Genomic DNA, 25,141 nt, shown 5'->3' with positions numbered 1-25,141 from the left:
CTTATGTTAGGAAGAGCGTCAAGCTTCGTGCCTCAACTAGTTGCCCGGGCCATACACGACTTCCCGAGTAAACCTCAAGACTCCTCGACACTTTGTCGTTGATCATGGGGCATAGTTAACTTCCCGATCTCAACCGTTGGGCTCTTCGAGTATTCTCGAGTCTTGCTAAGGCTACCTTTGGTGGAAAAGTAAAGGAAACATATGGTTCATGGTGGACTACATGGCTTATCCCCTTACCCTTTTACTCCTAGACCCTTCCCATTTATCTCTTATCTCTTCTAAGTCATTTTTCTTCATGGCTTGGTCCTTGGTCCTTGCGGATGGGTCTTTTTGCTCTATTTTTGTCGTTCTTGACTTAGTCTTAGGCCACGTAGACTAATTGGTTTTACCATCGCCTTGTTGACATATTGACTTATTTGACTCCTCATTTGATTTGGTCTTGGCCACTTAGAATTCAGGTGCTGGCCCATATAAGAGATTTATTATATCTCAACGCGCACTAAAAACCATAATGGAAGTATGGTAGCTTAATTAGTATAGCTTGCAAAGTCTCAGGTTCCCTCCGTCCGGAAATAAGTCCTAACCCTACAAACATATGGTTCATGGTGGACGGAGGGAGTATATATAGTGGCGATCAGTTTTTTAGCATCTCTCATGGCTTTATTAGATTTACTCAAATTTTTAAAAGATTGTCACTTAATTTGAAAAAAAAAGTATAGCCACTTAACCTGAAAACTGTCATTATTCTCAACATGAATGCCCGTTTTAGTGCCCAGTTTGCCCATTCCAACGTTCAAATTAACAAGTCGTTTCGGAACCAAAAAAAAAAAGGCTCATAATTTCTTGCTTCCTTCCAAGCAACAAAAAATGGACAGCAGTGCTGGAGCCAGACTCGATGAGTGATGGAAAGACCCAACAGTCCGACACGCTTGAAGATGCCGATAAATTAGATTATTTATCGAGGCTTCATACGTTGCATGCCGGTACGTTCCCATCTAGAAAAATGGAGCGGACTGATTAAGATACACAAATGGCCGCCAATGATTAGTCATCACAAGTAACTAGTAGTAGAGCATTTGCAGCACGCCATAGCTTGATGTGCTGGCTCTGAATTATTGAGCCCCCGGGATGCTTCCCTTCCCTCCCTGGATCAGTAATAATCAAACACAAGGTCGATCTTATCTCTAATTTCCCAATAATTCCCCGCGCACCCCCCCCCCCCCCCCCCCCCCCAAAGAAACCATCGAAGGCGAAGCCTCAAGAGGCTGCGCTCAAAAAACAGTTATATATACTACAATCACCGGACTACGACGTGTTTGGATCGATCTGCCGTTCCTGACATTTTGGCAGCTCGCAATCGACCGCATGCAGGCAGTCCTTGCCAGCATCTGGGAGCACGCGTGAGGACGAGGTACGTACGTACTGCCCGGGGGAGATTGGGGGGTAGGAATAGTACGGTATATCATTGTTGAGAGAGAGGGAAAAGAAAGGAGGACGATACGGATTGGTATTCATGGCTGTGTTGTTTGGACCTGCGCGCATTGCGAGTGCAATACGGCAAAAGCTTGCCTGCCTGGCATTGTGCATTGCAGCTCAGAGGCAGCAGGGCAGCTAGCAGCCAGTCGAGGAATTATTGGATGCCGCCGAGTGCTGCTGGCTGTGCTTAAATCATACGCAGCCGTGTTGTTGTGTTCGTGGTACGTATAGGACGTACCTAGTCTGTACTAGTGGACAAAAGAAATTGTGCTTTTGTTGCAGCTGGCTTGGCTTGGCTGCCGTTTCCGGTGGTTCGATTTCACTTGGCTTACGTATACGTTCCAGGCGTGACACATGGCCTAATCTTTGATTGCGCTTCGCCTAATCTTGACTCGGCTCCCGTACGTACTCTTCCTAGAGTGCCTGCCAACTTGTCAAGGGTTCCTGGCAGAGAGAGCCTAAAGCCTCGTGATTTTGAAGCAACGAAACAAAGCAAACACGATTGCTGCAATGAAAACTATATTCACGGTGTACCGTGCAATTACACAGGTAACATTTTTACCCATCTTTGATTTTTTTTTCTCACATAAATATATGTTGCTACCTTCGATTCTAAATGTGGACCAAAATTATGGAAAAAAATTTATCAGCATCCAAAATGACAAATAATTATACTATGAAATATACATCTGGATGGATTCAACAAACCTAATTTAGAGTCGTAAATGTTGATAAATTTTAATCTAAAGTTGCATGGTCAGAGTTTGACAAATTTGACTTATGAACCTAGGACTTATTATAATTAGGAACTGAGCGTGAATGCGTGGTGTGTTTCTTTGGCTTGCGTTGATGTGTATTGCTATATTGTTTCAAATGATAGCTAATCGATGATATGAGAGAAGCTAGGGTTTGTAAGTCAGGCAAATTAAAGCAAGCTATCTAAACTTTAATCCGAGTATCGATAGATAATCCCATAAAACTTTTAATTTCATGTGATGATTTATCATCATGAAAATTCTACCTAGCTACTAATATATATAACTTGACCACGCAACCCATCAGTGCAAACAACTAATTGACCAATTCAGTATGTGGACCATCATCTCACGGATGGATGTACAACTAATAATACCTAAGAATCAATTAGTTTGATGCAAACAATTAATGATTGATCAACCGTCTCGTGTTTTAAACCTAAACGTGTGTATCACGATCTAAAATCACATAAAAATAAAAAGTTGTGTCATAGCCAAAGGCACGATACAATTTTGTACTTCTAGGAGCAGTGTGGTTATGTAATTTTACTTTTGCTCTGCTTAGAGCGTAGAGCGACCAATCGTGTTGATGATCTGACTTATATTTGAGTGTATATTTGTAGTGAGTTTCGTTTCTAACTACCAATTGTACCTATAATTTGTGACCTAAGTTTTAATTTCTCATTTTTATACTCATCATATAGCAAATAGGAATGACGAGCACCAGTCATTTAAAGATATTCCCGATGCAATTTATGCTAGTTGATGCAACAATGGCATGCCTGCTCAGTACGGCCACACTTGCGACCTGCTGGATTCAATTATTTTCTACAATGCTAGGCAAGCCCCAAGGGGTGATACCCCGGAATTTCTAAATGTAGAAACCCATGAAAGTATTGACTAAAATTTAATCTTTTTTAAATCATTTGTTATCTACAAAATCTGAGACCATGTTTGAGTCCATGTCGCCAAATAGGAATGACGAGCACCTGTCATTTAAAGATATTCCCGATGCAATTTATGCTAGTTGATGCAACAATGGCATGCCTGCTCAATACGGCCACACTTGCGACCCGCTGGATTCAATTATTTTCTACAATGCTAGGCAAGCCCCAAGGGGTGATACCCCGGAATTTCTAAATGTAGAAACCCACGAAAGTATTGACTAAAATTTAATCTTTTTTAAATCATTTGTTATCTACAAAATCTGAGACCATGTTTGAGTCCATGTCGCCAAATAGGAATGACGAGCACTTGTCATTTAAAGATATTCCCGATGCAATTTATGCTAGTTGATGCAACAATGGCATGCCTGCTCAGTACGGCCACACTTGCGACCCGCTGGATTCAATTATTTTCTACAATGCTAGGCAAGCCCCAAGGGGTGATACCCTGGAATTTCTAAATGTAGAAACCCGTGAAAGTATTGACTAAAATTTAATCTTTTTTAAATCATTTTGTTATCTACAAAATCTGAGACCATTTTTGAGTCCATGTCGCTAAGTTGATAACAGCCATAGGTTCGTTTAAATCAGCATAATAGTTGACCAAATGTTGACTTTCTGAACCAAAACCTATATGAAATCGGAGACCATGGGTGGTTTCTTCGACTTGTTCTGTTGTTGATAAAAAAACCCGACTAGTACAAGTTTTTTCTCTTTTGAGGGAACGACTAGTACAAGTTTGTCATATTCGTATCCAAAAGAGTGTTCCGAACATGAAATAAAACACTGTTTCGGAAGATCTTTTGGTTTGGGCCTTCGCATGAATTCCGGGCTAAAAAAAACGATCCGATCCCTATACAGAATTGGGGAGGCAAAATACGAGGAATAAATTCCCCGTCTCTCTCTTGCCCCAAGCCACATCCGTTGTTTGTTTTTCCTTTTACCAAGCCACCTACGCCGCCTAGGTTCCTCGCGCTGCCGCCTTGTGTTCTGCTGCCGCTGCTACTTCCGGCGGCAACGACCTCAGGTATGCGTTGTCCCTCCTCCGGCCAGGCGGCCATTGAGTGGTAGTGACCAGTTTATTCTTGTTTAGAACTAGTGTGTTTTCGTTTTCAAAATAAGATGATCTACGGAGTAGCAAGTTGCAAGATATATTTTTTAAAGTTTAACCAAATTTGTAGAAAAACGTAATAATATTTATGATATGGAAATTAGTATGTCATGACAAAATATATCACGATTGTTTAATAAAGCTATTTACAGCAGATGTAGATAGATTTTAATTCGACTCAAAATAGAACTGGATAGCTAACATCGGCCTCGCCAGCTAATATTTAGAAAAGACTGGGTTTTTTCAACTAAAACCACGGCAAGAATTACGAGACAGAGAGAGAGCAAGAGATAGACAGACACCACGCGCCATACCCGCAAATAATGGTCCGTAGGAAGCTCCCGGCGGCCTCATCTGTCGTGTCGTCGGAGATATTTTCCAGGAGCTATAGCACATGAACGAACACGGCCAGCCTTTTGAGACAAGAGCGGCAGCAACAACAACGGTACGTACGGTACGATCAGGCCGAGGCAGCACATGCAACGCAAAACCCACCCCGACCCCGATCCCAACACGAAGCCGTGGACGCCGCGCGATCACACGTTGAAAAAAACTCAAAGAAACAAGTCAGCATGCGCGGCAGGGGCGAGTGGCACAGGCCGCCCGGGGGACCAACCAAAGGCAGCCCCAACGCGGCACGCCATAACGCGCACACGTACTACGTGCCACTGCTGTCGCGGTTTGTTTGATGTCAACTCCCCCGCGGACCCTTTCCGCTCGCTCGCTCGCGCAGCCAGCGGTCACCGGCTCCCGTGCCGCCGCCGTGCTGTCAGTCTAGGCAGCTGTTGCACACCATTTGTTTGTTCTACGGAGCAGTAGAACACGATTTTACCGGGGTTTTCGTTTGATTCTCCTTCCGTTCTTAAAAAAAATCGGGGGGTCCGGCTTGGAGGCGTGTGATGGGAGTGTTGACGCGTCGGCCTTGTGCCCCGGGGAGAGCCAGCCCCGTGGCCCCGCGCAAGTATTATCAAATGATTTGCGCCCAATTATTGGCCTCGCAAATGATTCGCGCCAGTCGCAACCTGTCCCAAACTTCTCTTTTACCTTCCTGCCTGCTGCTGCTGCTGCTGCTTATTACTCGCTATACGACTATACGAGCAGCAGCTATTCTAATCTCTCCTTCCCGGTGGCCATCGAACAGTCTGGCATGATCTCGGTGGCTTCCCGACGGAAACGTTTTTCTTCCTGCATTTTTACCGGAACGGCGAATCGTGAAGAAAAAGCGTGTGTGACAGGGGAAAATAAAAATTCTGTTTTGACGATTTTGCGTCGCGACGTTGGATCAGGCGTTTTCGACCCGGAAGTCGTGTCAAGGGAAGCAAGAGAAAACGAACTGTCTCGAAGCAGAAGCCAAGTTGGAGAGGACAAAATCTGTTGTTCAAAGAGAAGAGGCCCAAGTTTGTTGCGCCTACACAACCACATGAACCCCTTTTGCCCTCTGATCCAACCATTCCAGATTTTTAAGAACCCCATATATCCTCCAGATCTAAAGATTATCCCGTCGGATATTCCAACAGTATTTAATACTGTAGTACTGACCATCCATCAGTATGTATAACCTACCTCTCTGTTGTTGCTATTGCCCCGGTTACAATTTTTGATCCTCTGGAGAATTTTTTGACTTAATGAGTCACTAACGTTTCGCATCAATTTGGGGCCTTTTATCTGGATCACAATCGTTGTGTTCCTTGGATCTTTCGAATCACAACACTGTTGCTGCTCCCCGTTTTCAGTGGAACAGATTTGAGGTCACATTATTTGCCTCAGGACACACGTCACAAGCAAAGCAGTGCCATGGTCGCCTCTGTTAATTCATTGCCTCGTAAGATAATGAATCACGTGTATCCGCGTGGTTATCGTGCAACAAACACACACACACTTTTTCTCTTGCCCGGTTCTTTTCTTCTTCTAAGAAACCGCTAATACACTTTCCCTCTCCCCCTTCTCCAAGTCTATTATGCCCAGGTCAAAATTTCTCAGCCCAATCGAGGGGCAATTCGGAGAAGAAGAGAACAAAAATCGCTTCCCCAGTGGTTTGATCGGGCCAATCATGGAGCGACAGCTGGTGGGCACTGCCCTTGGAGGCTATTAACAACCGCGGAGCCCCCCGCGCTTGACGAATTAACAAATTAAGGCCAACTCCGCTGCTAACCACGACTGCTAATCCCGATCGGGGACACCCTTGGCTTCCCACTCCCTATTTAAACCCCCTCCATCCCTTCCTCTTTTCCTCCCCCTCTGCCTCGCACTCTCTCTGTATATCTCTCTCTCTCTCTCGCTGTTGCCTCTCGAGAAACTCTTGAAGAAAGATCGAGACCTCTGTCTTTGGCTCCTCGGCTTTGCCACTGTGCTGTTGCATTGCAGTTCGCGAGCACCCGAGGTATGCTCGTGTTCTTGGCCGTGGATTCGTGGCAAATGTGGCTCGGTTTTGAGCTCTGATGAACCGCGTGCCGTTAATAATGGGGGGAAAGATGTGGGTTTTATCTGATAGTCTAGATAGGAAAATGATGATGTAATTGATGGAAACTGGAACATGGTTAAAATTTCCGGGAGAAAGCAATCAAAGGACCTGCTGATCGTTTATTCTCTGTGCAGTTACTTCATCACAGTCTGAATCATGGAGTACGAAGAGCGCTGCCTCATGGTCCAGGAGCCCAAGTTCGACTGCCTGCTCTTTGGTAAGCTACTTGTTCTCTGCAAAATGTCACTCTTTATTTATCTCTTCTTCTTGCTTTTGCCACTCTAGTTTCTTTTTTTATGGAATGCAAAGGCTCTGACCATGTTTCTCTGCTGCGGAAAAACACAGACCTCGACGACACTCTGTACCCGATGAGCTCGGGGATTTCATCTCATGTCAAGACCAACATTGAAGGTAACTAAGCCGTCCTTAATCTTGTACGGCTCCAGTGCCCCTGTCAATTTCTATCGTGCGAATTTGTTAAACTTAATGCATGATTTACCTCTGTAGATTACATGGTTGAGAAGCTGGGTATTGAAGAGAGCAAGATTGAAAACCTAGGGAATCTGCTGTACAAGAACTACGGCACAACGATGGCTGGCCTCAGGGCAATTGGCTACAACTTCGATTACGATGAGTACCACAGGTACATACATGAGCACCTTAAACCCACTTTTCCCAATGGCAATTCTCTGTGGAGTACTCTGCTGTAACGTCTTCTTTGTCCTGACAGTTTTGTCCATGGAAGACTGCCGTACGACAACATCAAGCCCGACCCTGTTCTCAAGCACATTCTCAAGAACATGCGCATCCGCAAGCTCGTACGTTCCTTATACTGAAAAATAAGATACATGGTGCCTCTGATCAGCTAGCTAAATGGCTAATGAGTTGTTGACGCATGCGTTTCAGATATTCACCAACGGCGACATGGTCCATGCCGTGAGAGCCCTCAAGAGGCTGGGCTTGGAGGACTGCTTCGAGGGGATCATCTGCTTCGAGACCCTGAACCCGCCGTGCCTGTTGCCGGGCGACCAGGCCCTGGAGATCTTCGACATCGCCGGCCATTTCGCCGGCTCCGGCAGCACCGACGAGCTGCCCAGGACGCCCGTCCTGTGCAAGCCCAACGTCGACGCCATGGAGGCGGCACTCAGGATCGCCAACGTCAACCCTTATAAGGCGGTATGTCCTCCTGACAGCCTGATGCCTGATGCCAGAAGCTACAACAACATTCACCGTTTACTTGTACTATAGCATTCCAATTTGTACTCGACCGTGTACTGAGTACTGACGAAAAGTTGCTTGCTTTCTGCAGATTTTCTTCGACGACAGCGTGCGCAACATCCAGGCCGGGAAGCGAATTGGTCTCCACACAGTGCTGGTAAGTCACTACTGACAAACCCTCTGAATATTCGAAGCAATTTGGCATCGCTGCGACCAAGGACTGACGCTGTGCACATGCTGAATACTCTGCAGGTTGGCACGTCGCACCGGGTGAAGGGCGCAGATCACGCGCTGGAGAGCATCCACAACATCAGGGAGGCGCTGCCAGAGCTGTGGGAGGAGGCCGAGAAGACAGAGGACGTGCTCTACTCCGACCGCGTCGCGATCGAGACCGCGGTGACCGCGTAGGCTGATCTCCCGGTGCGCCGTCGGTCTGAGATATGACCCCAAAACACACGACCCGATCAAATTCGCCATCCCCAGATAGCCTTCCTGCCGGAACTGGTGATCTTCACGTGGAAATTCAGCATTGGCCGGGACAAGAATTTCCAACAAGAGGAGGGGGGGAGTTAAGCAAGTCAGGAAAGCGAACGCAGCATTGTACATCAAACTGGGCTGGTCCTACCGTTCTACTTAGTATCTATATATGTACCGATCAGATCTTTGCTTGTAAATTTCAACTAGGAGCAATAATAATAATAAAACCGGGTTACCTGTATCTGAATTATATGTGCGTATTTATATAGCTGAAGCAATAATAAAGGACTTGTCCGGATGAACAGGTCTCCTCTTCCAAAAACATATATTTCCTCCGTCCAATAAAAGATGTCTCAATTTTGATTAAATTTGAATGCAATCTATACACTAAGTCATGTCTAAATACATTCAAATTTTAGCAAACTTGAGACATCTTTTGTTGGACGGAGGAAGTGCTAAATTGGTTCGGAATTTTGCTTTCATTTCTACTGTCTCTCGATGCGTCAGACTCCCGGGGACCGTTGAGCCAAAGTCCAAAAGATTGGAGAGATATTCCGCGTGGATGGTAGTAGTAGCACCAGTCGTGATACGCCAAAAGCCACTGCTACCGATTTGGCTATTTGCGTGCCTTTGGCTTGCAAGCTTCTGCTACTTGGACTTGCAAAGCATCCATGTACACACATAAAGAAAAAGGAAGGGACCCTGCGTGAAGCATGTGAAAGCCTCCAAGTCATCGTCTGTTAAGTCATTCACAGACTTTGGAAACTAGACTACAAACTGGATGTGACACAAGGAAGCAATTACCGGCTTTTAAAGCATGGATTGCGACGAAATTTCCTGATTTCAGGTACTAATATATATATTACTACTATTGTGCAAGTCAATTTCGTTTTAATTATACGCGGACCAAACTTGCAAGCTAGAAGAAGAAGGATCAGTATGACCGAAATTACCAGATGCTTCCAGGGCATCAGTTAATTTAACCGACGTGTTGAAGATGTGAGGATGTATAAAAAAAAACCATCTCGAAGGCACGGAGAGAAGAGCCCAAAGGGACTAGATCCTACTTTCTGTCTTTCTGACGCGAGGAATCAGACAAGAGCGCCCGTACTACTTAATCAGCAAATGACACATGATTGACGAGACCTTTTGTGTCATCTAGTCGTTAAAGTTTAGGACCGGGAGCTTAAAAGAGGCAATTCATCGTGCAAGTTGCGCAGGGAGACAAAGGCTACAGAAATGTCACGGCATCAAAGGCCCCTTTCCGGTGATACTTACCGGAGCCACTGCTGCTTATCTTATATGTTCATCGCCCAATCAGTAACGGCGACCTGGCGCTAGTAATCAAACAAGCTTGAAAACAACGCTTGGTTGCCGGTGACATCAGGAGAAAATGACAAGATCAAAGGGGGCCATCAGTACCTCCGTTAACCACCGGGACTAGCACTAATTAAACATATGATGACCATGGAACACACAGTCATGGATGTCAACACCACTAGTTTTCTAGCATCAGCGTGAATCACATGAAGCATGACACGCTCGATCATCAGCGTCGTTGCCATTGTAGCCCTGGCACAATTTGTCATGGGAGTTCACATAACCAAAAGTCGCTTCATGTACCTCTCGTAGTTGGATTTATTTCATGCGACCTTGCTGTCGGGTCCTTAAGTTATTAGTTGCCCGATCGCTGCTCGTATTAAAACAATGAGCATTGAAAGGAGACAAGGAACCACACCCACGGTGCCCTCTGAGCCGTGGCGATCGAGGGAGGCTCGTGATGACAGCTGCATATCTGCATGAAAAGTTACACGGTCGATTTGATCACGCCTGCTATCAGACATGTAACCAACGGAAAGGAACGCACGGAACGGAACCGTTTCTTCGAGAGAGATAGAAGCGTGCGTGGTGCTTTACTACCATGGATTTGGATTGGACACACACTCACGAGATCAGCACTAAAATGGTAAAAAGGAAACGTCTAAGATGAACCGCCGCTTCATGGCCGTGCTTCTTATGTTTCATTCCGTCTTGTTGTCTCATTTCTAGCTGTCAGGCACTCGGCCTTCCACAGCGATACATGTCTCAAGAAGAAGAAGAAGAGATGAGATCCCTTTGTTACCAAGAAATCAAATTTTCCCATTCTACTTCGTTTGTGGGTCAAAGAAATGTGTTTATGGCCTCCTCGGCCGTAAGCTTTACACCATCTCACCACCGCCGTTCAGTTTTCAAGTTGATACGTACGGGAGCAGGGAGCTTGACTCGGTGAGAGCCTCAACTGTCCAATCCAAGAACAGTAGCACCCACTACAACATATACAGGTGTCCATTGCAACTTTTGGGCTATAATTTAACGGAGCCGCCCACAGGTTAAACTAGAATGGCATTAACCGCTGTCCGCGCACGGCAAAGACGGCACTAAGGTAATTAAGTCCTGATGCGCCAAAATCACAAAGCGAAAGAGAAAGGAGGCACGTCAGTCGTCGGAACCGATCGAGCCGGCGGCGATTGACAGCATATCTGCAGTCACTTTGTCGGTGGGGTTGGAATCAGGGAGCATGCATGTAAGTGTCAGTGGTGTGGGCTTCATCATGGCAAAAGAAGCTTCACTTTTGCGGTGCACCAAGTGGCGTACTACTTGACAGATCTGTGAAGCAAAGCAACAAAGCCGGCCGCCGGCCTAGCACGCACGGCCGCGGAGAGTGCTCTCTCGTCGCTCCTTGCCTTTTGATTTTGGACTTCTCCCCGTCAAATCAGCGACGGGAGCTGATCGACGGCCGCATGCGCCCGTCGCTGTCCGAGGCGTCGGCGTCGCATTTTTACTACTAGCTCGTTTGCAATAGGAGGCAGGCATGACCTTTCATCAGTAATTCCTTGTTTAACATGGTTCCGTTTGCCTTTGTTTTCCTTTGCGATCGGCCGTGTTTTGTTCCTCCTTGGGCCGATTAAAGTGCCCTAGGCCATAGCTGCATCGGTTGGGCGGGCGTAAAGTGTTAACTAATTAAACCGCATATGGTACTGAAACATCAGCTTCTGTAAACTCGAGTGCTAGTTGTATTTTAAGATATGGAAGCTACTAAATGTCGTACGCAGAGATGGGTGAACCTAGTTGATTTTTAACATAACATGTGCATTGCAAAGCTAGCCGTGCTATCTTGTATCGATCACACCACATATATTTTTTGTGGAGATGGAGGCCCGGATCACCGTCCAGTGTATCCTTGCACTAGCTAAATTCCAGCTTTCCGCTCGACGATCTGGACGTTTTATCATCCCACGTCCACACAGTCTCTGTGAGTTCATCAACAGCCATTACTTCTTTTCTTTTGTACTATACAAGTACCACAGACCAATGCCTGTCTAATAATCCGGATCCTTTGTCGCCCTGGAACTTTTGCAGCGAGCGACTGCTCCCTTGCGCTGAATAAACAACCAGAACGTGCTGCGCCATGTATTTTGTTTCCTCGAATGTACCAATGAATTCGGCTGAAATGGATTTCGAGAGGATGATGGCAACACAAGTAGTTCCCATGGGATTTTCATGACATCAAATGATTTGGAAAAGATGATGGCAACGCAGAGTGTTTATAGTACTAGAAGGCAGGCAGCTAGTAGACAACTGAAGTGACCCCCAGCTAAGGTTCTCTGCACAAGAAACCATTGCTGGAACGATCAAGCAAAGCTAGTAGCACTAGAGAAGCCACATCAGAACAAGTCCAGCTCAGCACTTATCTCCCAGGAAACTGCACTTGTGGCGTGCGTTTACTCCTCGATAATCATTATCACTATTTACAGAGGAATCCAGGTATTAATTCTGATGGAGACGAGACACTGGTGCTACGTGTGCAGGGGGTGTATGTGGCCTATGTGCTGTCCCATGGGACCAAGGCAAGGGCCTCTTTCGCTGGTCCACAACCGATCGAGTCCTCGCTTAATTTCTCGCTTTCAGTAAAGAGGTTTTTGTACATTTTGTGACTGGTTTTCGTCTGGATTCTCCATCTCTGCTCTGTCGTGTCATGTAATCATCGTCGGCTCCAATAATAATGTTTCTGGTCGGATATATATATATCTCAACAGTGGCACATACCCCATTGTGTAATCATGCTGAGAACTTCATTTTTCCAAAGGTTCCTTTCCTAGTGATGTTGCCATTCATGTAGTTGTTGAAATGGCTCTTGTCCTGTGCTCTGCATAGCCACCACTATGAATAATTCCGAAGAGTATCCAAAAAATAATTTATACTACATGCAGAAAGCGGAAACTAATGTACTGTATTCTAATTTCTAGCGATGAAAATTGTGGCAAATAAGACCGACAATGATATTCCTCCACTACGTTCACAACCAAAGTCTCCCATGCATGTTCATCCTTAGCATTGTGATTCCTTTGGGGCTCCATCATCTCGATCCTTTGTCCTAAACAGAAAGTGGGGGGCGTATTAACAGTAATTCCCAGGTTCCGAACGATTCCATCCATCATAGACTTGGTTTTCCATGTGCTATCCTTTCTGGAGTCAGCAGTGGAGATAGTAGTCTTTCTTTCTTAAGGAACCGGTTGCGTGCATATTCATATGGCGATTCCTCTGTTATAGGAGTAGTTGCTTAGTATCTTCAGATGGCACGGAGTAGTGAAGAGGCTTACTCCTCCAGTTAGCATGAACTCCGAGCCTCTGAGGTGTTTGTCTCAGCTTCGAGTTTTGTTTCAGAACTCGGTTCTTGACTTCTTGGCTCCGCAGAGATGCAGCTGCCGGTCTTCGGCATTTCCCAGCTCTTGGGTGATCACAGCTTCACAACCCCCAACGCACATACGAGATGATGTTTGGTGGGCTTTATGCTGCAGTTGATCGCTTGTCAGATGGGCCATTGACGATGGAAATGGCCCACTCGGACGTGGTTCCCGGCCAGATTATTGCAAATATTGTTGAAGATACACAGGCGAGGTTGGCGTGCTCGGTGGTGGAGGTTAGGCCAAGCCCACGTCCACATTGAATATTCTCTGGTAAAGGCCTTGTTTTTCTTTCTCTGTGTTTTCTTTTCTGTTTTGCTTTCTTCCTTTTTTGAGCACTTGCTCTTTGGGCTGCCGGTTTGTATTTGGGCTTCTTGCGCCTTTTTCTTAATGAAAATGAGACACCGCTCGGCGTGTTTGAGAACAAAATGTTCTCTGGTACATGCTAGAACATTAGATTGCGATTCACTGTTGCGGATTTTTAGGATTTGGGATTTCTTGGCTAAAATTTGGGCCGTAAATGAAGGCCTGGTACCTGAATTTCCTTTTTAACATTCTGGGTAAGCCAAGGCCCACCCGGCCTACCCATCAAGTTCTCCTTTAGAGTACTTTGGACAAGATACCTGAATTTCGTTCTTGCCTAGCCCAAGGGCACACATCTCAAAGAATATGTACATGCGCATGCGTAGACAAAGATAGCTCGTGGGTGTACAGTACAGATCTGCTACTCCCTCCGACCATGTTACTTGTCAAAATATTACATGTATCTAGACGTTTTTTAAACATAGATACATTTATATTTGGACAAATTTGAGATAAGTAATATACGGAGTAGGTCGGAGGGGGTATCTATGTTCATATGGAATATGACTGAACAAAAATGATACACAAAAAAAATTGTGCAAGTAGGTTGTGAAAAATGTTCATCTTCAAATAAAATTAGTTGATTTGAAATTTGATTATCTTGAAAAATGTTCATGTTTATCTTGGTGTGGAGCACGATCCGATCACATAAGGTTGTAATAAAAATACCCGTGGGTGATGTATATTCTAGAAATCTTGATTTTTTATGATTGATAGTTTTGGTCACTCTGTCTAGGGATAGCCAATTTTCTTGTAGTGAAACATGAAAAATTTGGTGGGAAAAATATATATGACTGTATGTTCAGCACAAAACAGACAGGAACTTAATTGAGGCCTCACATTATTTGCCACACGATTTAAATAGCTGTTTGTAGATCTCGATCTTGCATTTGTAAGAGACAATAGACAGATGGCACAGCTCAGCCTGCATTGTGCATCTCCTGCCAGCGACCCATGCATGTGCATCGACACATGAACTGCTGTTTTGTCCATACCCGATCGACAATGGAATGTGCACAACAGATAAACCGACCGTCCATTAAGAAAAGGACGCCTGCGCTACTATATTGGGTAGTCTTTCCCCCTCTGCGTCGATCTAAATGCAAAACGACCCGACATGCATTTAGTACAATGCAATTGGATCTTGATCAATCATACTCCAACCTTCAAGGCCATTATCAAGAACGGAGGGCCGGACATATATGCATGCGTGGTCCATATATGCATGGACTCCCAATGCTACAAAAAATGCAATCCCACTGCATAAGTACTGAGCTGCAGGCGGAGTGCTTATACTAACAAAGCAAGGGTCACATACCTCTCTCTCGCCATGGCTTGCGGGAAGGCGTTCTCCACGCTGTTCGCTCTGGCCGCCACGGCCGTGGTCTTGTTGGCGGCGCCGGCGCGGCCGGTGTCGGGGGCGTCGGCGCACCTGCACTTCTACATGCACGACGTGCTGGGCGACACGGCGGTGCAGGTGGTGCGCGGCCCGCGGGGCATGTTCGGCAACACGGTGGTGATCGACGACGTGCTGACGGAAGGCACGGCGTCGTCCACCGTGGTGGGCCGGGCGCAGGGGCAGTACATCTGCGCGTCCGTGCAGAGCATGGAGCTCATGGTGACCATGAACGTGGTGCTCACGTCGGGGCCCTACGCGGGCAGCTCCGTCACGGTGCTCGGGCGCGATGATACGGGCGCGGCGGTGAGGGAGCTCGTGGTGGTCGGCGGCACGGGCCAGTTCCGGATGGCCCGCGGGTACGTGCTGTGGAAGACCGTCCGGCCTGACCTGCTCGAGCTCGACGTCTACGTCAACCCGTGAGCCAGGCCATATGCATGCATTCGCCTGAGTCAGTGGCGTGGGCAATAAGTCAGGCGCGTGCGTGAACACGTAGGCGCCTGTATTCCCTTCCACACGTGTTGTGTCCTGTGGAGTGAATAGTGATATGCGAGTATGAGAGTGATTCTGAAAGTTTGTCTACGTGTGTGGGATTTTGTGAATGCAGCTGGTAATTGTGGCTCGTTTGTTTGTCCATTTTCTATGGAACAATAAATCAGGGTTGTTCTTCACAATTCACCTTCTATGATTCGCTACGTGACAAGTTTCTGTGAGATACTCCTGGTCAAAGAGCTTGCTCTGTGTTTGTCGGCCATCAAAAGTCCATTTTATTCAAGGCATAAAATTCATTTGCATCCGCATTCCCATTATTGACTGATGAAAATGTCGAGTTAGTTTTAGTTACTCAACCGCACGGAAGAGAACGTACACAAGCGTAATTGGTAGTGGGAGGGCCTCCAAGTAATTTAGGAAATCTTGCCCGGAGTCGAATGACGTGATCTAGAAATAGTCGTCGGCAACTTTCCTCACATATAGGACTACGCTCGATCTATGAGCAAGACCAAGTCTATTAAAAAAACATCACCACGTCAACTTGTTGAGTGTACGACACCCCTCTACGACTCACAAGTGATTCAACCCTCACAGATCGATCAATCCCCCCTACTTCTGGCGTTGTTCTTGTACAACAACAACAAACAACTAAATACTAGAATGACTTCAACATAATATTGGAATAGTGTATGACAAACCAATGTATTCACACTAAGAAAGCAATATTTCTATATGCTAATCATGTCACTACTGAGCAAATAAACTAGTGAAAATGAATACCAATCCATAAATGCTCAAAGAATTGCCAACATTACCTATAGACATAGAAATGCATCAAAAAAATCTAGTAATCAAAACAAGTTTCATAACCATGAATAAAAAAAGACTAGCAATATACTACATGAATGTTTACATTAAGCAAGGCAATTCTATAGGAGTATGTCACTTTGTAGTAGTCGATTTAATAACTATCCATGGATGTAAAAAAACATGATATCGCTTCAAACAACTCATACACATGTGAATTTTCTAGGAAAAATGCTACATGCACACATATTTCATATAATTGAAATCTCATTTCAACTTAGATCGGACTTGAATCTTGTCAAAGCAAATTTTTCCGATGGAGTTAGATCATTTGATGGCTGGAACATAGTCGAACAAGGCAATGGCGATGGACGGCAGGTTCTCGTCGTCGGCAGCTTGGATCGTTGTTTTTTTTTGGAAAGAAGGCTTTTCAGCCCGACTTTATTAGAAAGCCAAGAGATTCTACCGGGATTACCAGCTTACATCACAATGCAACCACCAACACAGTGCAACAAAAGTCTACAGAGCTTGAGACAACACACCCAAAGGGCAACAGTCCAAAGAGACTAAGCAAAACTCAGCCCCCGAGAGCGGCGCCCGAGGCCACCCTAAGCAATCCCGAATGTAGCACCAACAGAAAAAAGCGACAGGGTAAGTGAAAAGCAAATGTTCCGCTGTTTCCGGCTGTCCACACAGTCGACAACCTTCAAGCCCTTTCCACCCCTTTTTCCACAATTCATCCGTCCCATGAATCCTACCTCTAAAGCACATCCAAGTAAAGATTTGTTGTTTAAGAGGAATGTTAGCCCGCCATAAATCCATAATCTGGAGGTCAACCACTCCACTATGAGACATGGCCATATACATGGATTTAGAAGAGAAACATTTGTTGGCAGTCAGCTCCCAGCGAGCGACGTCACGATCGATGTTCAACACCACACCCCTTAGCAGAAGCAGACAAAGCCGTCCATTCATTGCTTTCTGCTTCGCTAAGAGAACGTCTAAACAAAAGAAGGATCCCCCCCCCCCCCCCCGGCCAACACCCCGCCACCGTAGCATTCGACTAGCGCGAAGAAGCAAAGAGCCGATGGAAACTGACATTTAACGGGACGTGTCCCAGCCAAACGTCCTGCCAAAAGAACACACTTCGTCCATTTCCCACTTTGTAAGAACTGCCCACCGTAAACCAATTTTTCACAGCATGCAATGCAGATCTTTCCAGAATTGAGAAGGCCGAGAAGGAGAAGACTAGAAGAAACCATCAACTCTCATATATTTCCTTCGAAGAAGAACACAACTCAAATCCTCATCTCCCCTTTCTAGTTTCACGGTCCATTTGGAGAGCAGCTTAATATTCCTGAGGCGGCTCTCCACAAAGCCCAACCCACCGAATTCTTTTGGTGTACAAAGCTTATCCCAACTAGCCATGTGATATTTCCTTTTTTCATCAACTAGTACATCGATAGGGGCAGGCGTAGGTCCGTAGGTGGTTCTACGGGTACAAGGACTTGCTTCTCGAGTCTCACCGGGCGCGATGAAATCGTGCGACGACGAAGGCGACGGGCGGAGTCGCGGCAAACGCAAAACTGGTTGGGCGTAGTCGTCGGTGGTGCTGAGGGTGCGGCCTGCAGTGGTACGGTTAATTAGCCGGAATGAAGCGCGGCGTGCCGGCGTCGGTGGTTTGCGGCGGTGCGAGAGCTACCGGCTACACGGCAGGTGCGGCATGACGGCCCGTACGGAAAAGGGTCGACGGAGGGAGGCGGCTTGGTTCTTGTAGCGACCAGGAGTCGTGGACACGGTTCATGCATGCGAGGAGGAAGAATTGGAAAGCAATCCGTCGTGCCCCAGACTGCGGGCGTTCGGCAGCAGGCTACTCGTCCAGGCGCTCGATCGGGCGCGTGCGTGCAATTGATCGATCGACCGATCCAGGCAAGCCGGGCCGGCAGTGCCCGGCTTCGCGCTGAGAGAATTGGGCCAAGGCCCATGTGCTAGTTGGAAAAAAGAAAGGGCTGGCGGGCCAGGTAGAGAAGGGGGTTCCGCTAAATAAAAAAAAGTCCCAAAAGAAAACGGAATTGATTCCCAAAATTTACAAGATTCCAAAGACTAGTTGCTGCGCTGCCGCGGTGGAAGCGGGCACAACTTCCGCGGGTGGCGCGGCCGGCCGTCCTTTGCATGTGCGTGGGGAACAATCCTTGACAGAAAGGACCCTGAAGATGAGTTGCCGTTTTGGCAGTGCGCGATCAGCGCTCGTGCCATGGGCCAGCTCAAAAGGGCAGAACCGCGGGGTCTGGGGGATCATGGCCGAACTGATCGCCATCCAGGTCATGTGGAATCACCACGAATAAACCTTGCTGTCATACCTCCCTGCCTAGCTTTATTCCATTCTAAATGTTGACACAGAAAAGTCCATGGTGTCCTCTCTCAACGTCAGCTCATGTTAGTATTTCGCATGGTCAATCGATCTTGGGAACACCATTGGTATGGTGTGAACTTAGTACTTGGGACATTGACATTGATCTTCTAGCATAGCAAAACACGTCAATATGAGCTGGCATGCTAGGACAAGCGTATTTAGGACACAAGAAATACGTGCACAGTCTCGGAGATTCATCTAGATTTCTGCAGGAATAAAACTAGAAATTTCGCGAAGAAGAAATCACCGATGTAGAAATGACAACGGAGTTGGAATTGTAAAAGGAAAATAACCAGCGAGGGCATCGTGGTCATGTCGCATACCCCACGTTGTGCTGCGCCCGTTTCGTTTAGCAGCAGCGCGGCGGCACCGCCTGCTTGGCCTTTTCTTCTCGCCACCCGCGGCCGTTCCAAACTCTCGCTTCTATTCCTACTCTTCTTCTTCCACACGGCGACGTCGCCATCGCTAGCCTGCCGCCCCACCTCCTCCCTAGTAGCGCTCCTTCTACCTCTGCGCAGGTAGCAGCGGCCGCCTCCTCCTACGCGCTCCCAAACCCTAGCATATCCCCCAACCCAAATTCCTCCTCTACGCGGGGAGCTTCCCCTCTGACCCCGCAGATCGCCGGCGATGGGGTCCAAGGACCAGGACTTGGCTGCGTCGTCGGGCGGCGGCGGCGGCTTCTTCTCTTCGATCGCCGCCGGCGTGCGCAGCTGGGGTACTGCTGTGCACAAATCGGTCAACGGGTGAGTCTCCGCGCCGGCTTACCTCCCCCCCCTTCTCTTCAGATCCGCCTCCAGCTCTCCCGATTTAGTCAGGGTTTGTGTTTACTAGCCTGCGTATGCTTATCGCTGCCTCTCGGCTGCTTGATCTGACGCTCCCGCGGCCCGATCTCAGCTGCTGGCGTTGCCGCCGCTCGTTGATTCTTGTCAATTGTGAATCGCGCTTTCCATTTAAGTTCCAAGCTCGGGGCTTTAGTGATCGCAGTACTATACTGTACTACTTGCTTAGTGATCCCAACGTTCGGAGAGTAGCTTAGTGGCTGTTCTGTGCTGAAGAGATCAGTGATCTGTGTATTCACTATGTAGAAAAGGCAGTTCTTACTTAACAGTATGACGAAGTGAACAATTTGTTCAAGTTGATTCTTTTTCTTGATATATGTAGGTAGTAGCAGATATGGTAATTGTTTTGTTTTTTAAATACAGGCAACTCTGTTTGTGCAACTCAAAGCAGATAGGTTGTCGGCTTTGCTGAATACTGATACAAATAATGTACACGGATTTAAGTTTTCTATACTTTAAACTAAATTGGCATGCAGATAGTTTGGTATCCATTCACGTTATTCTTATTTTTTTACATTTGTGGCTTGAATTCTTCTGAAATGTGCATGCTCATCAGATATATGCTGGTCTCTCTTGTGAATATATTATTTTAGTACGAAAGAAAATCGTTGTAGCGATCAATGAGCAGTTATGTGCTATCTATAGGATGGTTGGCTATGAAGGGCTTGAAGTTATTAACCCAGATGGAGGAACGGAAGATGCGGAAGCAGAGGCCATGAGGGGGCGATGGAAGCAAGAGGTATATTTTATTGGACAAATGCAATTCCATGGGAAGGCTTGCTGATTATGGTTCTGATTTTCATAAGAGAAATTGATCGCTGCAGCTTGGTTCTGCCATCTGCACTAATAATTTCTTACATGTAGTGTGTCGGACCTGATAATTTCTTGCCTACTGTGATGCTTTCTTGAGGTCATGAAAAGTATTTGATTTGATAAGCAAAAGTTGGACATCTTCAACAGAATTCTACATCCCAATCAACCTTTTATGTTCGCATGATGAAATGTGCATAGACTGTACCTAAAATGCAAACATGATGTACTTAAGGTATTGCAACTTAGTATACACTTATCATGCAGCTATAATGTATTATATGTGCACTAAGAAACAAATCCTGATTCATGTGAATTGACATAGTACTCTCTCCTTTAATGGGAGGTTGGTACAATCATGTAGTCTTATTAGTCAAAATAATATTTTGTGTTATCAAGTGTAATTTCTTGCCTATGGTGATGCTATATAAGTGCATTTCTTGAGGTCATCAAAAGTATTTGATAAAGAAAAGTTTGACATGTTCCACAAAATTTTACATCCCAATCAACCTTTTGTGTTTGAGTGATGTGCATATACTGTACCTAAAATGCAAATATAATGAACTAAGGTGTTACACGCGTAACATAGTACTCTCCCCTTTAATGGAAGTTCAGTACACTCATGCAGTCTTATTAGTTAAAATAATATGTGTTATCAAGTGTAATTTCCTAGATTTATTTACAATGTGTCAGGTGTGCCGCATGCACTCCAGAAACACCATGGAGCTGAATTAGTTTTAGCAATTGGATTCAAATGTGAGCTTTCACATGGGACTAGTGTTGGTCATTTAGTTCCTAAATATCATGTGTTTAGTTAATTGCATCGGCCATGATTTATTGAAACACATATGTTATTTTAACTAATTACACTTGATTTATGATTTATACGTGTACAAGGTTTGCTCGTGATTTACGAATGTAGTGACGTTTGTAAAACATTGTACCCGTTCAATGTTATTTCACCTTACTATTAAAAGGTTTCTGATAATTGTAGATTCGGTGATCATTTGTCTTTATCAAAAGCCCAAGTTCTATTGCTATATGAAAACTGTTTATTTATTTTAGTTGGTTACTATTAAAGTAGTATTGTATCATTTGCTGCTATGTATCTTATGGTGATCTGCATCACGGATGTCTGATGAGTATTCAATAATGCCCCTCGTGTTGTGCACTAAACATGTCACTTTTATTATGTGTGCTTTCAAGAGGGAACTATTAATCTGTTAAGTATGCTTGGTTTACTAGCCAAAACAAGTAAAAACAATGAGTCACTTAGAACCACTCTATATTTTAGTTGTACACCTTCATTGTGTCGACTGCTCTACTCCTATGTTGTTTTTGACACTGCAGTTGACTTTCAGGATCGTGATAGTTACTGGAAGATGATGAGCAAGTACATAGGGTCAGATGTTACATCACTTGTTACACTTCCAGTCATCATCTTTGAGCCAATGACAATGCTTCAGAAAATGGCAGAGGTTTGTACTTCTAACTTCTGATTAGAGTTCTTAACATTTTTAAAGTACAGCCTTTGTACCACAAACGGTCGGAGCAGAGAGCAAATTTGCATCATATTGCCACAATTGTATATTCTGAGCAAGTTCAAATTAATGTAACATGAAATCTACTAATCTGAAAGCCCACAGATTGCATAATTGACACACTGAAGAAAGTGTCTGTAGTTGTTTGATCCTCTACACTGAAAGTTCTTTATGCTCATTTGCTTAGCCTAGTCCGAACATAACACAGTAGTACACTAGTACTTGGTTCGACATACGTTGTTAATACATGTGTTCTGTTGATTCTTAGTCGTAAAATATCTTGTCCTTTTTGCTCTTTGGCAGTACTAATTTGGTCAACTGTGATGTACTGATGTCGTAAGTGGAATACTGAAACTGAGGAGCCAAATCATCTTGTGAGATTCTGTTAGTTTTATGGAAAGCTGTAATAGTCGGTCACTATTTGATGTCTCTTTTCTTCCCTTTCCTAACTAAGCCTCACATGGAGTAGTCTACATGCATCTTATTTGATTATTTGCTAATGTTTTAGTTGTTTATACTGAATGCAGTTGATGGAATACTGTGAACTTTTAGACAAAGCAGATGAATGTGAAGATCCTTACATGCGTTTGGTATATGCTTGTGAGTTTGCCCTTCCTCATCTGCAACTCCTCTTTAATCCTATATTCTGGCTGACTGAGCTTTGAACCCAACTTTCAGCAATATGGGCTGTATCAGTCTACCCTGCATACCAGCGCATGTGGAAGCCTTTCAATCCCATCCTTGGAGAGACGTATGAGATGGTTAACCACCAGGGTATCACATTTATTGCTGAGCAGGTCAGTGACGGTCGGATTTGAAAATTTTGCAATTGCGACAATATCCTGGGCATTTTTGGGTGTGGCTTTGTACTATTGTACCATATATTCACTCTCAATTACAGTTGCTAACCTATGATTTTAATCCTGCATTTTTACTGTATTTGGTTTCTTATATTTCTTGTTAATCTTATTTTCACAGGTAAGCCATCATCCTCCAATGGGAGTAGCTCATTGTGAGAACGATCATTTTACTTATGACATTACATCAAAGTTGAAGACAAAATTCTTGGGAAATTCGGTGGAAGTGTATCCAGTAGGAAGGTACTTGATTGAGCTGGAAGTGTTTCTATAGAGATATCGAAAGTTTTTGTAAAAGCTTATGTACAAAATCACAAACTAATTTTAAGATTCTACAGAAACCATTTATGCATGTCTAACTCCTGAAAGCTATTGTTTCTTTATAACAGGACTAGAGTTACACTTAAAAAATCCGGGGTCGTGTTGGAACTGATACCACCTTTGACAAAAGTCAACAACTTGATATTTGGGCGCACGTGGGTAGACTCCCCTGGAGAGATGATCATGAACAATCTGACAACCGGAGACAAAGTTGTGCTATATTTCCAACCATGCGGCTGGTTTGGGTATGATGATATTGACTGTCACTGTTCTGTTGCATTTTTGGTTCAGTAATGACTTGATATTATTCGGTTTTGCATTTTGTAGTAGTTCTGTTAATCCTTATTTATCACACGGAATTGGCTGGATATACATGGGCAGTTATTTAATAGGGAAAGGGTGGGACAATTCATTCTAGTTCACAATTCTTTGACTTGGCCTCTCTCATTTTACTCTTAATGTCAGGGCTGGGCGATACGAGGTGGATGGGTATGTATATAGTGCAGCTGAAGAACCTAAAATGATGGTGACAGGAAAATGGAATAAGTTCATGAGTTATCAGCCATGTGATCAGGAAGGTGAGCCTCTTCCAGGAACCGAGCTAAAAGAGGTAAGGCTTTCTTTCAGTACGGATGATGCTTATTATATTTAGCAACACTGCTTATTTGTGGATGTTCATGCCTAAAATTTGTACTTTGCCCCAGATCTGGAGAGTAGCTCCTACTCCACCGAGTGACAAGTACCAGTATACATACTTCGCGCACAAAATAAATAGCTTTGATACGGCACCTAAGAAGCTCTTGCCTTCAGACTCCCGATTGAGGCCCGACAGATACGCCCTTGAGAAGGGTGACATGTCTAAATCTGGTGCGCATAAGAGCAGGTAACTACTCCCTGTTCTATAATTTGCATGGCTGGTGGCAGCGGCTTAACTCTAGACTTCACTAATTCGACTGGAATTTGGAAATTGTGGTTTGGCTTCCAACATTTATCTTACATTTATGTTCATGAACACTGCCAGGCTTGAAGAGCAACAAAGAGCCGAGAAAAGAACTCGGGACACCAAGGGAGAGCAATTTACACCAAAATGGTTCAACATGACTGATGAAATCTCCCCTACTCCATGGGGCGAGCTGGAGGTGTATGAATACAATGGCAAATATGCTAAGCACCGGGCTGCAGTAGACAGCTCTAATGTCGCCGAGGAGACAGACGTCAGCTCCATCGAGTTCAACCCGTGGCAGTACAGTGACTCACCTTCCCAATGATTTCAAAGGGTCTGAAGCTACCCATCTTTATTTGTCATGTAAAACGCTTCCAGGCCTTACATTGTGCTGTATCCATATCAGCAGTTTTCGTGCCCTTGTAGTATTCTGACCTTCTGTCTTCATGCTATTACAGTTGGGTAAGTGATTGTGTATTTGATGTAGTCCACGCACTCTTTGTCGTTAATCTAGATGAAGCTGAAATTTTTCTTTAAGCTCTGTTTTGCGACATGTATGTTATTCGTATCTAACAATTTTTCAAGAAAGTTTACAATTAGTTTTTACAATTAGTTATGCAAACTTAGGAAGATTCTCTGCTAAATGGGCTTTCTAGGCCCGGTCCGTTTAGAACACGGATGAGTTTTTCTTATACCTAGAGCTGTCGAACATTTCAATCAAATCCTCCATGCGTTGCATTGCACAGTAAAAGCTGATAGGTTTACTCCAGGACTCCAGACGATAACATATAGGATTACTGTGCTGCAGATCAGACGGAGCACTGCAAAAGTGCAGACCTATAAACGGCCGAAGCTGCAACAGTTTGCCAGTACGTACTTGATCTGAGAGGCCGGCAGGCAGGCAGGGTTGTTGATTAAACCATGACAGGCAGTTGTGGGTCATGGTGTTCGATGGGCGGCACTAATGGCGTCGTTGGGTGATGAATGCGATGTTACGTGGCCCTGCCTGCGTGCCTTGGCGTCTTGCAGCTAAGCGATGCGTTTGGTACGGGTGCAGCCAGCCCCCGCCGGCCCGGACTTTACCATAATGGAAAGCTCAAGGCCGGGTCATGTAGGTCAATTAACTTGGAATAGTACTTCCCGCGTGCACTTGCAGCTCCTAAAATGTAGCCCAAGGATGCGTCCCAAATGCG

General features: G+C 45.2%; 3 protein-coding genes across 3 annotated transcripts; all 3 read left to right on the top strand.

The window, feature by feature from the left end:
• Window positions 1–6,495: 6,495 nt before the first annotated feature.
• LOC100831886 (phosphate metabolism protein 8) lies at window positions 6,496–8,727 on the top strand. The gene is made up of 8 exons (XM_003558191.3): window positions 6,496–6,666; window positions 6,882–6,964; window positions 7,093–7,158; window positions 7,255–7,390; window positions 7,478–7,565; window positions 7,654–7,923; window positions 8,057–8,122; window positions 8,218–8,727. The coding sequence occupies exons 2-8, from the start codon at window positions 6,904–6,906 to the stop codon at window positions 8,371–8,373; spliced, it is 843 nt and encodes a 280-aa protein (XP_003558239.1). The 5' UTR covers window positions 6,496–6,666; window positions 6,882–6,903; the 3' UTR covers window positions 8,374–8,727.
• Window positions 8,728–14,714: 5,987 nt separating this feature from the next.
• LOC100832299 (dirigent protein 1) lies at window positions 14,715–15,608 on the top strand. The gene has a single exon (XM_003561733.4). The coding sequence runs from the start codon at window positions 14,860–14,862 to the stop codon at window positions 15,346–15,348; it is 489 nt and encodes a 162-aa protein (XP_003561781.1). The 5' UTR covers window positions 14,715–14,859; the 3' UTR covers window positions 15,349–15,608.
• Window positions 15,609–19,021: 3,413 nt separating this feature from the next.
• On the top strand, window positions 19,022–24,536 carry LOC100831582 (oxysterol-binding protein-related protein 3B). Its single transcript, XM_003558190.4, has 10 exons — window positions 19,022–19,380; window positions 20,122–20,215; window positions 21,648–21,764; window positions 22,355–22,427; window positions 22,506–22,624; window positions 22,806–22,927; window positions 23,074–23,250; window positions 23,471–23,615; window positions 23,710–23,888; window positions 24,027–24,536. The coding sequence occupies exons 1-10, from the start codon at window positions 19,265–19,267 to the stop codon at window positions 24,271–24,273; spliced, it is 1,389 nt and encodes a 462-aa protein (XP_003558238.1). The 5' UTR covers window positions 19,022–19,264; the 3' UTR covers window positions 24,274–24,536.
• The last annotated feature ends 605 nt before the right edge of the window (window positions 24,537–25,141 follow it).

The sequence above is a fragment of the Brachypodium distachyon genome, chromosome 1, assembly GCF_000005505.3.
Source record: "Brachypodium distachyon strain Bd21 chromosome 1, Brachypodium_distachyon_v3.0, whole genome shotgun sequence".
NCBI classification, from domain to species: Eukaryota; Viridiplantae; Streptophyta; class Magnoliopsida; order Poales; family Poaceae; genus Brachypodium; species Brachypodium distachyon.
The sequence above is the reverse complement of the archived record's forward strand: the minus strand, read 5'-3'. Positions and strand labels throughout refer to the sequence as shown.

Coding starts and splice junctions, on each gene's coding strand:
- LOC100831886 (XM_003558191.3), top strand. CDS start 6,904: ATGGAGTACGAAGAGCGCTGCCTCATGGTCCAGGAGCCCAAGTTCGAC. Junction 6,965..7,092: donor GTTCGACTGCCTGCTCTTTG/GTAAGCTACTTG, acceptor GGAAAAACACAG/ACCTCGACGACACTCTGTAC. Junction 7,391..7,477: donor GATTACGATGAGTACCACAG/GTACATACATGA, acceptor TTGTCCTGACAG/TTTTGTCCATGGAAGACTGC.
- LOC100832299 (XM_003561733.4), top strand. CDS start 14,860: ATGGCTTGCGGGAAGGCGTTCTCCACGCTGTTCGCTCTGGCCGCCACG.
- LOC100831582 (XM_003558190.4), top strand. CDS start 19,265: ATGGGGTCCAAGGACCAGGACTTGGCTGCGTCGTCGGGCGGCGGCGGC. Junction 20,216..21,647: donor GGGGGCGATGGAAGCAAGAG/GTATATTTTATT, acceptor GTTGACTTTCAG/GATCGTGATAGTTACTGGAA. Junction 22,928..23,073: donor GAAGTGTATCCAGTAGGAAG/GTACTTGATTGA, acceptor TCTTTATAACAG/GACTAGAGTTACACTTAAAA.